The following is a 14,690-nucleotide window of genomic DNA, read 5'->3' on the forward strand; positions in this document are numbered from 1 at the left end:
TTTAAATCTATAGATTTGAGATCTTAGATCTGAGATCCATGGTGAAACAAACACGCCCTAAAAGTCAAGATCAGATTCTCTACAGTGGAGGTGGCTGGTCTAGGCTGATGTGGGCCACTGCCCACACAAGTCCGTGAAATTAACTTGTTAATTTTTATTGTTTATATACAAGTGACTCTTAAAATTTAAAACTTAACCAAATCTCTGCACCATATAAATTATGACAACCCTTAAACCAGACCTGCCCCAGGTGAAAACATGTAATTGATATTGCATCGAGAGATCGTAGAGCATACTTTCTGGCACATAAAAGGGTGTTTTTGATAAGAAGAATCACAATACCCCCTCATATGATCAGACATTTTGTTTGGCCCCTTTTTTGTCAAATTGGTGGAGCACAATTCATTGATTTTTCACTTAACACAAGCCGTGGCCGAGGCAGAATTTCTAACTGAAAATCGTGAATACTTACTAAATGAATTTGACACCTTTCAAAAATTATTAGACCACCCTTCAAGTATACTGGAAAATGGCTAATGGGTATTAATATATAAATAAGACATTAACAAAAAAAAATAAGCAAATTGTGCAGGTCTGTGCAAGCATTTGCCCCTACAAGTCGACGTATATCCCCGCCACTGATTATCTACTTTGGGACGAGATTCAGACATGTTTACATGTTTCAAGGCATGCATTGCCGCTTGTATATTGTAACACTTCAAAAATTTAGGTCTATATCTAAGATTGTAGAGAATCTTAAGAGACTTATAAACAAGTTGTTAAGTGAATGGTTGTTCTAATTTTTACCCTTTTTTTTTATAGAATTGATTGAATCTATTTGTATTGAGATCCATCAAACCGGACTGTTACAATGGTATCAAAGCCGGTTCAACGCTCAGACTTAGAATCTCATAGAAGTGGATGCGTGTGCCTTAAGAAAGGCAAATTGTAACACCTATCAGTTTAGTCTAGTATATAAGATTAGAAAAAAAAAATTGAAAAACTTATAAAGCAGGCTGTTAAGTGATTGATTGTTCTGGTTCTTATCTTTTTTTAGGGTGGAACAAAAACTATTAAGGGGTGAATTAGAATCTGAAAGCCGGATTGTCATAAATACTCTCCCCAAATTTGTCATCACAGAATTCACTATCCTTTTGGATGATGCTAAAACAATGTTTAGTTTATGTCCATCTTAGCATGAAAATTCATTCTTTTGAACACAAATTTTCATGCTAAAATCAGATCTATATCATGATTTTGGCATTACGGGATCTTTTTTGTTATAAAAAAGAACCATTTTTTCCCCACAACAACTATGTCTTGTATGTTTCAGCTTATATATGTCAGCCCAAGACAACGAATCTCAAACTTGGGCTTCCATTTGTGGACACATCAACATAACTTCATTGAAAATTTACATGTAATTTTTAAAAAATTTCACTTGTATATAAAAATTTTGAAAAATAATATTTCAGAACTTGTCAAAATTTAGAAATTTTAATTTAGCCCTCCTCATAAAAAATTTCTGGCTCCGCCCATGAAGAAAATGAATCTCAAACTCCGGCTTCCATTTGTGGACCCATCTATATAACTTCATTGAAATAAGATTACAAAAAAGAGATCCTTGTTGTTGCTTTGGTTGCTTTTGTTTACCACAGATCACAAAATCACCTAGCATTTCCAATCCAAAAATTTAATGTCGCCCTCTGTCAGACCTTAAACTCATGGTTTATATATATATATATATATAAAGCATAGATTCGAGATCCATTGTATTGATATCCTCTGTTAGTTTAAAGTGAAGATCTTACATAGCGCAACTTTTAAAGTAGCTTCGGATCTTACATCCTTCGTCGTTTTCGCTTTTAGTTTCTTGCATTCCTTTTGTGTGGTTTCCTTTGTTTCCCTTATTTCTTTGAAGTTTTGTTTTATTGTTGTATTCAGTCACAAAGTTAGTTTAATAGTATGTTAATGTTTTGATATATTTGATTGTTTATATATATAAGTGTTAAAAAAAAAAAGATATCAAATTAGTGCCCCCACCAAAAAAAAGATCTGACTGTGGTTGTATCAATGCTTTAAGAACCGAACAATTTATCTAGATATGTTAAACGAATTTAGTTATAATTACTAATTGCATCTGAATTGAGTATGGAGATCGGTCACCAGATTTGAACATGAGCTAGATATTCAACTGAGATCAGGGGCGGAGCCAAGGTAGGACCGCATGGGCCCTGGCCCCACCTCAAAAAATAAAATAAAAATACATGTAAATTTTAAAAAAATTCACTTGTTCTATGTAAAAAATTTTGAAAAATGATATTCAGTCTTAATCAAAATTTAGAAACGTTAATTTGGCCCGTCTTATTAAAAAAAAAAATGGCTCTGGCCTGACTGAGATGTGATACGAATTCAACGTACTTCGCATGTAAATGTGGGAATTCATCCTCGTTGAATCCCAATTCAGTTTTTAAAAATGGTGGCCAAATTCAATCAAGTTGAATTTCGGGCAACCTGGCTCATGTAAGAAGTGACGCCCACGGGAATCAAACTGTAACTTCTTACACGATGGCCACTATATTAAACTCATCATTTTGCCGCACTGATCCAATGTGATGGACTCGGATCCATCAAATTTAAGCCTTACAAACCATGACCTAATCAGATACCATCCAATCATATTTTGATCCAGACACATATCTGAACCAGACCTTTTAAAGCTGACCCCATATTTTGAATGTCAAACATTCACATATAAAGTGTGTCGGATCCGAGTTGAGTTATTAATCCGGTCCACTTTCTTATCAAACCCCACCAATCGGATACAAGTTCAAATCTGTAACAGATGATCCAATCCATTGACATCCCTAAGTCAAGTATGGATGAGATCATATATATCTAGCAAACCCATCTGAATCTTCAACAGTACCAGATCTCATACTGCTCCATTACATCACCTCCTGCTCAAGTCCACTCCACAAAAGTCTCTCTGAAAACTTTTTGGGTCTTCCACTATATCATTTTATTCATCTTTTGGTATTGAATTCCAAGGATAATGATGCAGGGAATATGATAAACAGTAACCCAAAAAGTAAAAACAGAAGGGCATTGAGGAGAAAATGCGTGTGTGCATGCACACACACACACACATATATATATATATATATATATATATATATATATCATTCTTTCTTTCCAATGGGCATCTTGTGCCCATTGACTCGCTGCCTACCAGCCACTTGCCGGGGTCCGAGACTCTTAAGGCCTTCGTGGGTCCCCATATGAAAGAGCATTTTGAGGGGAGTTTTTTTGGCCCATCATTTCACCCTGACCCCATCTCAAAAATAAATTAAAAATTCACTTGTAAATTTTAGAAAATTTCACTTGTTTTATATAAAAATTTTAAAAAATAACATTTTGGTGCTAGTCAAAATTTAGAAAATTTAATTCGGCTCTCCTTATTAAAAAAAATCTAACTTAGTCACTGGTTCTTGATAAGTGAGTGTTTTAGAAACTTTAATTCGGTCCCCCTCATGAAAAAATTCTGACTCCGCCCATGGTTATTGATAAGTAAGTATTCACTGATTTTAAAACCAAAGAGTCAGTTCTTGGCAACCTCACTGCTGGTGCCACCACCATGCTTAGGAAAGTCTTCCCTTCTTAATGAAGAGAGAGAGAGAGAGAGAGAGAGAGAGAGAGAGAGATTTCATTTAAGTGCCTATCTTGTAACTAAAATAAGCCCTAGCTTTCTAATTTTCCAAATGTGAACTTCATTTTTTCTTTTAAACAAGGATCATAGTTTAAATGTTAGTTTGGTTGGTAAAATATGGAGCAGCTTGGTAAAAGGGAATAGTTTGTTACCATTTCTATGAATCTACTTTGATTTTGAGGCAACCCAAATCGAATAACGAACCATTCCTATTGTCAAACAACCCTTAAGAGTTATGCTTCGTGTGAACGGCACTTTCTAACTGATCAAAGAAACAATTATGCAGTAGATATTATTTTTATTTTTTCATTCAAATCGTCAGCAAAGTGAGAACTGTGACAAGAAAATGAGAAAAGAGAGGTTCGTTTCTTGAAATGTTCTAAAAATTGGAGCCTTAATGGGAATTTCACAAAAGTACAAAAAAGAGAGTGGTTGAAGAATCTATAACAGTTCATCTCCTCATCCTCCACTGTCTTTTCTCATCTGATGTGCTAAAATGACCATACAAAAGTGAGATAGTTATAAATGATTTTTCAACAACTATCTCTTCTCTACATATATTAAAACCAGTAATTGATGTTTTTATGAAAGTAACTAAATTGACTTACAAACACATATTGTTAGATATGCTTTTATGTCATTTTCTTTTTGTAGCCATTTGATGAGATCATCATCCTTCTAAGTCTTTCTATGACACTTCCCATCATCTTTTTTTTATGACAATGTTGTATCCAATTAGAACACCAGATGATAAAATAATTATAAAAAAAACTGACAAGAAATCAAGAGAAAATTAGATGTTATGAGCAAAACTTGCCATTATTGTTATCATTTCTTGTTGATAGAAAGAGACTGCTAGCTGTTTAGTTTTGGAATCTTCTTTCCTCCAAATGAAATAGCAACCCATTATCATATATAGGACATCCTTATAGGATGTGATTTATGAGATGATCTGTTCATAAGAAAAAACAATAGGAAACACACAAAACATATAGGACCAAAGCTAGAAATTTTTTATGAGGAAAACCGAATTAAACTTTTTAAATTTTGACAAAAACCGAAATATCATTTTTTAAATTTTTATATAGGACAATTAAATTTTTAAAAAAAATTGAGAGGTTGTCAGACCCCTGTAGGCCCTCCCTTGGCTCCACTCTTGCATACATATATACGCACATATATATTACATGCATTTGTTTTCCCACATATCACCATGAATCTCAGGTCCGCGATAATCAACACCAACCGTATAGTATTTATGACAACTCCAACAATTTTCTAATATTTTTCTCATAAATGCTCAGTGTTTTAAAAGTTAATTAAAAATTGAGATAAATAGAATTATTTTAGTTGCCTCTCAATGGCGCGTGTTGAGAGAGATTATTTAAGTTATTGATGCAGAATAATTAAATGAATATTTCCTAGTTTGGTTTTTTTGTTTTTTTCTGTTAGTAAAAAAACCAATCTTGCCGTGTGAAACTTCAATTTAGCCTGGCGACGTTCGACCTCCCTGGACATTTTATAAAAGTCTGACAATAACGCGACATTGCATCACAAGGTAGACAAACAAGCAATTGGATGATCAGGTCAATCCATCACAGTCAAGCGAAGCTTGGGAAGACTTACCGATGGATTGTAAATAAATAAGAAAATGGTCGAAATCACTTCATAATCACTAGTTTCTTTATTTTCTCAAAATACATTACACAACATAATGAGTCTGTGTGTGCATAATAATATATATTTATTTATTTATTGGAATCGCTAGCCTAATTAAGGCTATCCAATCCAATACAGTTGAAAGAAAAAAAGGTGATGGGTGTATATATATAATATATATATATTGGGTGAATGATGATTACCATCTAATTAGTTGTTCATCTAAAACAAAAGAATGGTTGAAAGAAAAAAAAAATATGTGTGAATAAATATTAGATAATAAAAATATCCATCAGTTTTTTCCCTTTGTTATTCTATTAACCATTTATTATGTTGGATTGGACAACCTTTTATATATATATATATATATATATATATATATATATATATATATATATATTTAAGAGTCATCCAACCAAAAGTTGTCTAATCCATCTATTAATATTAGATAGTTGAAAGAAAAACATAGAAAAAATATAATGAACTTATTTGTCCTCTATTATTAGTTCATAGTTTTTTTCTTTTTGTTTTTTCTCAATAGTTTACTTGCTTAGTATAAACAACCTTGGTTAAATGACTCAATGACTTTTGGATAGTCAACATCATTATTCACTTAATATATATATAATGGGTTCAATTATTGTGAAGCTTGTTTTTAAGACCTTGGGCACCGAGAAATTTTCCGACAGAATGATATTAGTCTTTTACTATTGCCGTGAAGATGAAGATTGATAAGTAAACACCTACCATCATAGACAAGAGGCCTCGTTATGCCAAGTCCACCAAGGAATCGAAAGACTGGCACCTTTTTTTTCTTCCCTTCTTTTTGACCCACAGGAAATGACTCGAACTGTGATTCCCCTCCTTACATTGGTTGAAGATACCATGTTCCTGTTGCCACAGCTTTAGCATTATTCTAGATTATGGAGTCTCAAAAAGTTCTCTCTCTCTCTCTTGTGAGTCAAAAAGAGAAAGCCTGCTAAGCGATATCATGACTAGCGAACAAAATATTATATTAAAAAAAGAGGGAGAGAGAGATTGAGTGAATTAGGAGTGAATTTGAGCTATCTCAATCACCCTTAGGGCCTTTCATTAGCATATGCTGCTGATTTTTAACTAAATAAAAGGTATCATTTTCTTTTTGCTTGTGCAAGTTGACCAAGGAAGACTACATGGTCAACTGGACAATTAGCAGGTTAGGGTTACATTAGTAAGTGGAATAGGGTAACGAATTTACTCCAAAAGTTGAGACAGATTATAGAATACATTTTATCACTGATTTGTCTCAATCTTTGTGCAATATTAATACACAATCTTTTGTTTGCCAAACGAACCCTTAACGTCTTCCTCCCCCTACGATTGGTAAGCTCACCTTAACTTCAATCTTACAACAAAAGTACATGCCTGATAGGTTACAGAGATTGCTCAGAGATTCTGATTGGCAATGTGAAACAAACAAGTGATTTGAGAAGATAAAATGTGCTAAGTCACATGGGTATTTCAATAAGATTGCCAATAGCCATACAGTGCTGCTAAGGCAGCACGGCAAAGCGAGTAACTGGATACTGATCCAAGCTAGCTACTTTTACTTAACTTAACTTACTTCTTACTCAGTTTTCTTTCTGTTTTTTTTTTTGTGAGCTATTGGTCATTAACATGTATTATTTTTATTATATTAGTTATTTATTTAAATGTTGCTTTCTTTCTGAACGTTTTTGTGGTGTTTTGCATATGTACATCTACATACTCTGTGGTACCTTATACCAACATTTTCTAAATTTACCGTGCCCATAAGCGCACCTCTATACTTGTACCCAAACCTGTAAACCGACTTTTATGTGTGGACACTGATGAAAGATGCGTGAAACATCAAGTCACCTGATCTACGATTGGGGACCAACAGTCGGTCTAATTTCTGGTGACAAAGCCATCATGTTGCATTTATACTTGGAGAAAAAACTCTCAGAGAGAGATCCATACAGTATATGAATAGTGGTCTGATGGAAACTTTACATACACTGTAGTGAAAGCAAGGGAAAGACAGGTTGCGCTTACAGAATAACATAAAAACTCTTAAGAGGTTTCTCTTAAGATGTGGCAAGACCTTCACAATTTTCCAGGAAGGCTACAGAACAAAAGGATGGGTGTTGACATCCTTATCATCAAGGCAAGGAGGAGGGCATCAATCCTTCTAACCACCTCCCATCCAAGGCCCATATATATGCTAAGGTATATATTTCATAAAAGAAAAAAATTTTGAAGTAAAAAAAAAGGACTATACAGAGCTTATGGGTATATAGGCAACTGAGAGGTGAGCAGTCAACCAAAACTGGAAGCCAGAGTTCCTCGTCTTCGCAGGTAATCCTCCAGGCACTTGTCCTTTGTGATCTGGGCAATGCTCTTCCGCATACTGCTCGTAGATAGTGAGTCCTCTTCTACATCAAGCAATGCAAGGTCGAGGTAAGATTGAATATTAGGCGCAGGGAATGCTTCATCTTCTAGGCCATCTAGCTCCTCGGAATCAATGCAAATTTGAAATTTTGCCCACTTTGCCACATCTTCATCTCCTTGGAGTAACTTCAAAACCTACTTCAGAAAGTGGACAACTTAATGCGCCACAAAAAACTAAGAAAAAAATGCTTAAGCAAGCCAATTTCCACAACCCAAAAGAATTATATACTTCAATTGATATTTCACCAACATTTGCATACTAATTTGTACAATAACACTTGTGCAACTGGGTGTTAAAAATCACTTGGTTTGGACAAGCATAGACATCTCCAAAATAGTGGTTGTGTTGATGAATGTACATTTTTCTTTAACACCAAGTGATTCTTGTATAAATTTTTTAAGGGTAAACTGCCATGATGTTGACTGTAAGTTAAGCAAATGTGAAGTTGTGAACTGAAATTTTTTGCATATGTCCTGAGACAAGATCGAATTAACAAGAAGATGCAGATACAAGGCCAAGTAATCACCACATCCATCCGAGGCCTGAAACGTGGTGCACGTCTCAGACATGTCAAAGCAGCTAGCATCATCCTTGTCATCTGACTAGCATCGTAGTTTTTGCCTAATGTTGGATCAAGGACCTTATCAAATTCTCCCTTCTGTAGAAGTGGCATGGCCTGTTCATTAATTCAAGAGAAGCAGAAGCCAGAAGTCATGGAATCATCAGGTTGAAAAAGCATGGGATTAATAATGTGGGTCCTGTGTTTCAGCAAAAGAAATAAATAAGTTCTTACCCACATGACCAAGCTTTCTCGGCCTTTTGGAGATTCATTACTGATTGGCTTCCTCCCTGATAGTAGCTCAAGAAGAACAACACCAAAGGAGTATACATCAATTTTATCATTTACCTTTCCATGCATAAAATACTCGGGTGCCAAATACCTGTAATGAAAAAAATAAACCATTGTTAGCATCCCTGTTAAGAAAAGCTTTTTTCCAATGACTTATCAAGTCATTCATGGAAGAACAGGAGAAGATACAAACCCAAAAGTCCCAGCAACATCATTGCAAGTTATATGAGAAGATACAGGCACCCACTTGGCTAGACCAAAATCGGACAACTGAAAACTCCACAAAAGACAAATGGTGTAACGAGATATGTAGGAACAAGCAGTGGAAGAAATAAGTTTTCTAGTATAAACATCATACCTGAGCCTCAAAGGAATCAGAGAGAAGTATATTTGATGACTTAACATCCCTATGTACCACTGGAGGGGAATTGGCATTATGAAGATAAACTAGTGCGCGAGCCACGCCAACTGCGACTTTGTACCTCTCCGCCCAAGAAAGGAAGTGTTTGTCCTTTGAACCTGGATAAAAATAAAAAACATGTGTAAGAAAGCAAACATTGTAGCATACAGCGATCATTGTCAAAATGGCACTCACCGTGAAGGTTTTCTTCCAGGCTGCCTCTAGATAGGAAATCATAGACAAGCAGAAAACTACTTTTCGTGAAACAAAAGCCAACCAAAGATATTATATTCTTATGCTTGAGAGTAGTGGCCATTTCAATCTCCAGAAGGAATTCTTTCCAAGCATCATTGGAGGACTTCAAGATTTTCACAGCTAATTCTCTGCCATCACAAAGACAACCCTTGTACACACGGCTGCTGCCTCCTTTACCAACCAAATTGTCTATTGTGAAAAACAAAGATCTAATTAGATGAAACCAGAACTCAACGACAAGTGATTTTGACATTGAAGAATGGGTTACCAAGAGGATAGAAAACCTGATGAGAATTGTGATGTAGCACGTGCAAGCACTTCATAGCTGAACAATCTACAAGCAGAAGCATGCCGATGATAAAGAGTCTTCAGCTCCTTTGGTAAATTTTCATACTCCTTTTGAGGCTTCCTGTCATCTATACAATCTGTAGGAACTAATTCCCGTCGTCTATTGCTATTACAAGCATTACCAAAGGCAGGTGCAGAGGTATTCTTTTTCTTAGATTTGTAATCTGAAGTTATTGCTGCAGAATACCTGCTTGGCAGCTGCATAGCCCATTGAACAACAGAAATCTGGCTTGTTGAATTGGGATCTCCTCTGTTTGGTAAAAATTTTCTTCTTAGAAGGGGCCAACCAGGTTTTAACTCCGACATCTCGTTCATCAGGAGAGGAATAGGATTTGATGCAGCTCCTAGCTTTTGAACTGGAACGAGCGCCCATTCCTTTTTAGCATCGGTAGTTGGACAGTCGCTGCTTATGCAAGGCTTCCGGCCTAAAGAATCAGCTTTTTCCTTGTTGTTGACAGCCTTGTCCTTTCCTCTTCCCTCTGCTTCAATTTTGCAAACTTGGCAGGTGTCTTTTGGAGTATTCAACTTGAAGGCATCAGTAAAGACTAAGCCACCTTCATCGTAACTATTCACAGAGGGTGAATCTCTGGTTCCAGTGGACATCCGAGTACGAAATTGAGGTGAATCTCCTGACTCAGAGCACGTTCCGCTGTCTTCATTCGTTGACGCATCATCAGAACTATTACTCAAAACCTTGGAACTCTTGCTTAATGTCCTCTGTAGCACACCAAATATCTTAGTTCTGCGTGATTCATCTAGGACACCTGTTCGACAAAGAACAGGGTGTTCAGTAGGTAGCTTGATCGCGTACCTGCAAATATCATCATACGAATGAACTGCTATAAAACTGCAAAAGAAACCTTGACGATTTAATGCCGATGCTTCTCTTTGAAACATAACTTTTCCATTACTGACAGCCAAAATTGAACAGCTTTTTGGTAATTGTCTAGCACAATATCGAGCAATTGAAACAGAGGACCTGGAACATGAACAGAATACAACAACAATTAGAAAATAAAAGTACCGGACAAAGGAAAAGACAGTGTATCTGGTTGTACCCAAGGGTGCTGTTCTTGGATGCACCGACTATAACTGTTGATGCGCCAAAAGTCTTTGCCTCCTGCGCTAAAGTTTTGCGAACCGAAGGACCACGAGAGATCTTAACCTTAAGATCCACCTAGGGGAATAGAACACCATATATGCCATGTTTACTTTTTCTTGAATCAAACTGAAAGATCAATTTTCGTGAAAAAAACAAAGGAAAATCCGGCAAGAACTTAACGGGAGACTGAAACGAAGACAAACCTGTTTCAAATTGCAGAAGCCTTCATAGACCGAGAGAACAGAGTCGAATGTGTTTACCAGACAAACGACAGAAGATTTGTCTCTTGTGTGAACCTCCCCTGAACAAATAACTCCAATTTTTCAATAAGATTGACACGTCTATGAGATAATTCTTCCTTTATCCAACGAAAAAGTAATGTAAAAAAAAAAGAGTCTTAGATAAACCACCACCAAAGACCACAATACAGACTTGGAGAATACAAACAAAACTTTTCCAAACTTTTGGCAACCAAGTTTACTGATTCCATTGGGTGCCTCCATGCCCACAATAGCAGAGGACAACCAAAACGCGAAAGAAAGAACCAGCCGCCTTAAATTGCAGCAACTGCAACTATAAAGGCCATAACAAGATCCAACCGACACCCCACCCAAAATGTTCAAACAAAAGTCCAACAAACCCGAATTCATAAACACCATGGAAGAAAACCGAAATCCGGAAAAGGAAACGAAGGTGAAAACATAGAGGTTCATAAACTCCATAGGAGAAAAACCGAAATCGAGAAGACAAAACCAAGGGTGAAAACAGGGAGTAAGAAAACAAAAACTCCATTGGAAGGTAGGAAACAGTATGAACAGAAGCCAAATGATATCACATATTTAGTAGCCTCAGCCTTCAGTTACAGATCATTCCAACGAACAGATCGTCACTTTCCATAAACTCAAAATAAGGACAAAAATCCTAAAACACAGAACGTGAATGAAGCAATGAAATGGTGTTTAAAAAAAAAATGGCATCAAAAACCTTTAAAGAGAACGACTCAAATAAACCATGAACTTGCCAAAATAACTAGGATTAATAACGAGAAAAAAGCACACACACAGAGAGAGAGAGAGAGAGAGAGAGAGAGAGAGAGAGAAGAAGAAGCAACAAAATGGTGTTTAATAAAAAGCAAAACCACATCAAGGAATACGACTCAAAAGCAACATCAAAACCATGAATTTGCGGAATATAATTATGACTAATAACCAGAAAAAATAGTGAGAGAGAGAAGAGAGAGAAAGCGAAAAGGTGCTTAATAGAAAGCAAAAACCACGCCAGGAAACCATGAACTTTCCCTGATTAATAACCAGAGAAAACACAGAGAATGAGAAGAGAGAGAGGGTGGGAGGAGAGAGACAAGAGAGAGAGAGAAAGGCGATACCTGGGTTTTTCAGGACATGAAGAGCAATAACTCGATCTCCTGGCTGGGCAACTTTGACAAGCGCCCAAGTGAGCAATTCCTTGCTCTGAGAATCCAGATTCACCCCGACCAAAACCGTCTTCTCTGCACCACCATCTACTCCGTTCTTCTCCAAATTCCCCATTTTCGTCATCCTTCCACCCCGTCACCCGCAGAATTCCTTCCTCTAAGCACTCACAGAAAAAACCAAACCCACGCCCCTTCCCTTACCAGCTACCAACATATTGTTCGTCGCGATCATACCAAGAGAGAGAAGTAGAAACTCCAGAGTATTGCTACTTAAACAGAACTGATGCAGATAGCAAGCGAGTTGGTGCTTTTTCTCCCCAGACGACCAATGTGGATTAAACAAGTTACCAAGTTCACCAGAGAGGGAGAGACAGAGAGAGGAGTTGCAGAACCGCAAGAAACAGACTCTGCAACATGAAGAACAACACAGAGAGAGTGAGATGGCACTTTGCCGGTCTCTTTTTTCACGCAGAAACCGATCAAAAGAAACGGTGCACCACCATCCTCAAATTGTGCGTGGAGAGAGAGAGAGAGAGAGGTTATGGTACCTGTTCCCTCGGCCATCCCTGGCAATATATTCCCACGAATGACGTCCGCGCCTCTCTCTCCCCATCTGCAATTTTTATTTTGTTTTCTTTCGTCTAAAATTTTATTTTACATAAAACCAAAATAATAATTATGATTTTTCTTTTTTTATTGTCTTTGACAAATAAAATAAAGAAAGAAACAGACGACCCATTTCTGAATTTGTCTTTTATCAAATTACAATACTTCTTTTTCTGTTTTTATTTATTTATCGATCTAAAGAGTACAATGCTGTCGAGGGCGCCAAATACGTAAAACTACACTTCGCCATGTGATCTTTGAGTCAAACACCGGTGTTCATCAGGCACATTTATGAATCCTAATCCTTAATTAATTAACTCAGATCATAAACAAATCAACTTTCTTTGAAGTTAATAATGATATGCATAACTAATGCTGCTGACTCAACTGATTTTTTACTAATCGATATTAAAAATATCAAAAAATATACATATTAAAAAATTAAAAAAAAAAACATAAAATTTATCAAAAATACAGGACCTAATTGGTTGCTATCCATTCAATTCGAACCAACCAATAAGTTAATTTTTTAAACAAAAATAACTCTTTATTACTGATTTTTTAAACTGTCGATTCGAGACAGGACTGACTGATAAATCAAATCAGTCAAAACAAGTACAAGGCAGAGATGCCTCCTCGCACGCTTCTTACGAAATTTTCCTGTATTTTGGCGCAATTATTAAAACAATAAATAATCACTTTAATGGAACTATTCATTTTACGTACAATCAAATTTGAATTATACAATTTAAGTTTATTTTTTGGCTCTAGGGTTATAAATTGCATTAGCCGCTTTCGACGGAACTACATTAGTAACATTTATAAGAATCAAACATATACAACCCTTACTTTGACCAGCCAATTTATTGCTTTTGAAGCTTTTATAATGCATTTAGCATGATAAAAACCAACAAAATTGAAACTCTTTTTTAGGTTTAACCCTTAAAAAAAAAAAAAAGTTAACTTACCAAATTTGATTTTATCTCTGACCTCCAGCTTCGAGATAACTAGAGATGTTATTTTTTTAATAAAATTTTTGAAAACATAGTCCGAATAACCTAAGAGGCGGTCGATTTGCGCTCGCATACAAAAATAGCTTTCCACAAAACCAGGCTTTTCTAAAAGTGGATCCAAACGAGACTTAAAATTCATCATATTTCAATTGTCTAAAAGTGGATCTATGCTAACAACAAGGGGTTTGTTCGTTTCATCATTTCTGTGCTAACTAACAACGCCAAACATGAGTTCCTCTTGTTCACTGGACAAGTAAATTTTGATAAAAGCAACCTTATAGATCACATTTACATTATTACGCTTACAAAAATAAGCTAACTAATATATATATATATATATATATATATATATATATATATAGAGGGAGAGAGAGAGAGAGAGAGCATAATAAACTCATTAAGAGGCATAGTATGGATTAGATAGGGCGCATGTGAAAGGGTAGGTCCCTTGTTCATTCCTACCCTTGACATACCTTGGCGGGACGTCGATACAACAAAAGGTAGAGTCAGAAATTTTATATGAGTAAGGCCAAATTAAAGTTTTTAAATTTTGAAAATCTCATTTTTCAAAATTTATATATAAAACAAGTGAATTTTTTAAAATTTATATGTATTTTTTTTAAATAAATTTTATAAAATAGAGTCGGGGTTCATGTGGGCCCTACCTTGGCTCGGTCCGTGGCAAGACTCTGAGTAGGAGAAACGGATGCACCTTGGCCTTTTTATTTTCTCGGACCATGGGTTGTGAACCTCGTGCTCACAGAAAAACACTAAATAAACTCATTAAAAAAAACTGGGTTGTTGTTAAAATTATAAATTATTATATTTGCCTTCGCTGACACTGCATGAATATAGACAAAAGGT

General features: G+C 35.8%; 1 protein-coding gene across 1 annotated transcript; it reads right to left on the bottom strand.

The window, feature by feature from the left end:
* Positions 1 to 7,277: 7,277 nt before the first annotated feature.
* LOC116266603 (protein kinase STUNTED) lies at positions 7,278 to 12,761 on the bottom strand. The gene is made up of 11 exons (XM_031647877.2): positions 12,160 to 12,761; positions 10,979 to 11,076; positions 10,732 to 10,850; positions 10,534 to 10,652; positions 9,610 to 10,437; positions 9,266 to 9,514; positions 9,029 to 9,189; positions 8,864 to 8,940; positions 8,614 to 8,761; positions 8,347 to 8,496; positions 7,278 to 7,954 (listed from the first exon to the last, which is right to left on the bottom strand). Exons 1-11 carry the CDS (start codon positions 12,329 to 12,331, stop codon positions 7,688 to 7,690), a joined length of 2,388 nt encoding a protein of 795 aa, XP_031503737.1. The 5' UTR covers positions 12,332 to 12,761; the 3' UTR covers positions 7,278 to 7,687.
* Between the last annotated feature and the right edge of the window lie 1,929 nt (positions 12,762 to 14,690).

This window comes from Nymphaea colorata, chromosome 1 (genome assembly GCF_008831285.2).
Source record: "Nymphaea colorata isolate Beijing-Zhang1983 chromosome 1, ASM883128v2, whole genome shotgun sequence".
Taxonomy (NCBI): Eukaryota; Viridiplantae; Streptophyta; class Magnoliopsida; order Nymphaeales; family Nymphaeaceae; genus Nymphaea; species Nymphaea colorata.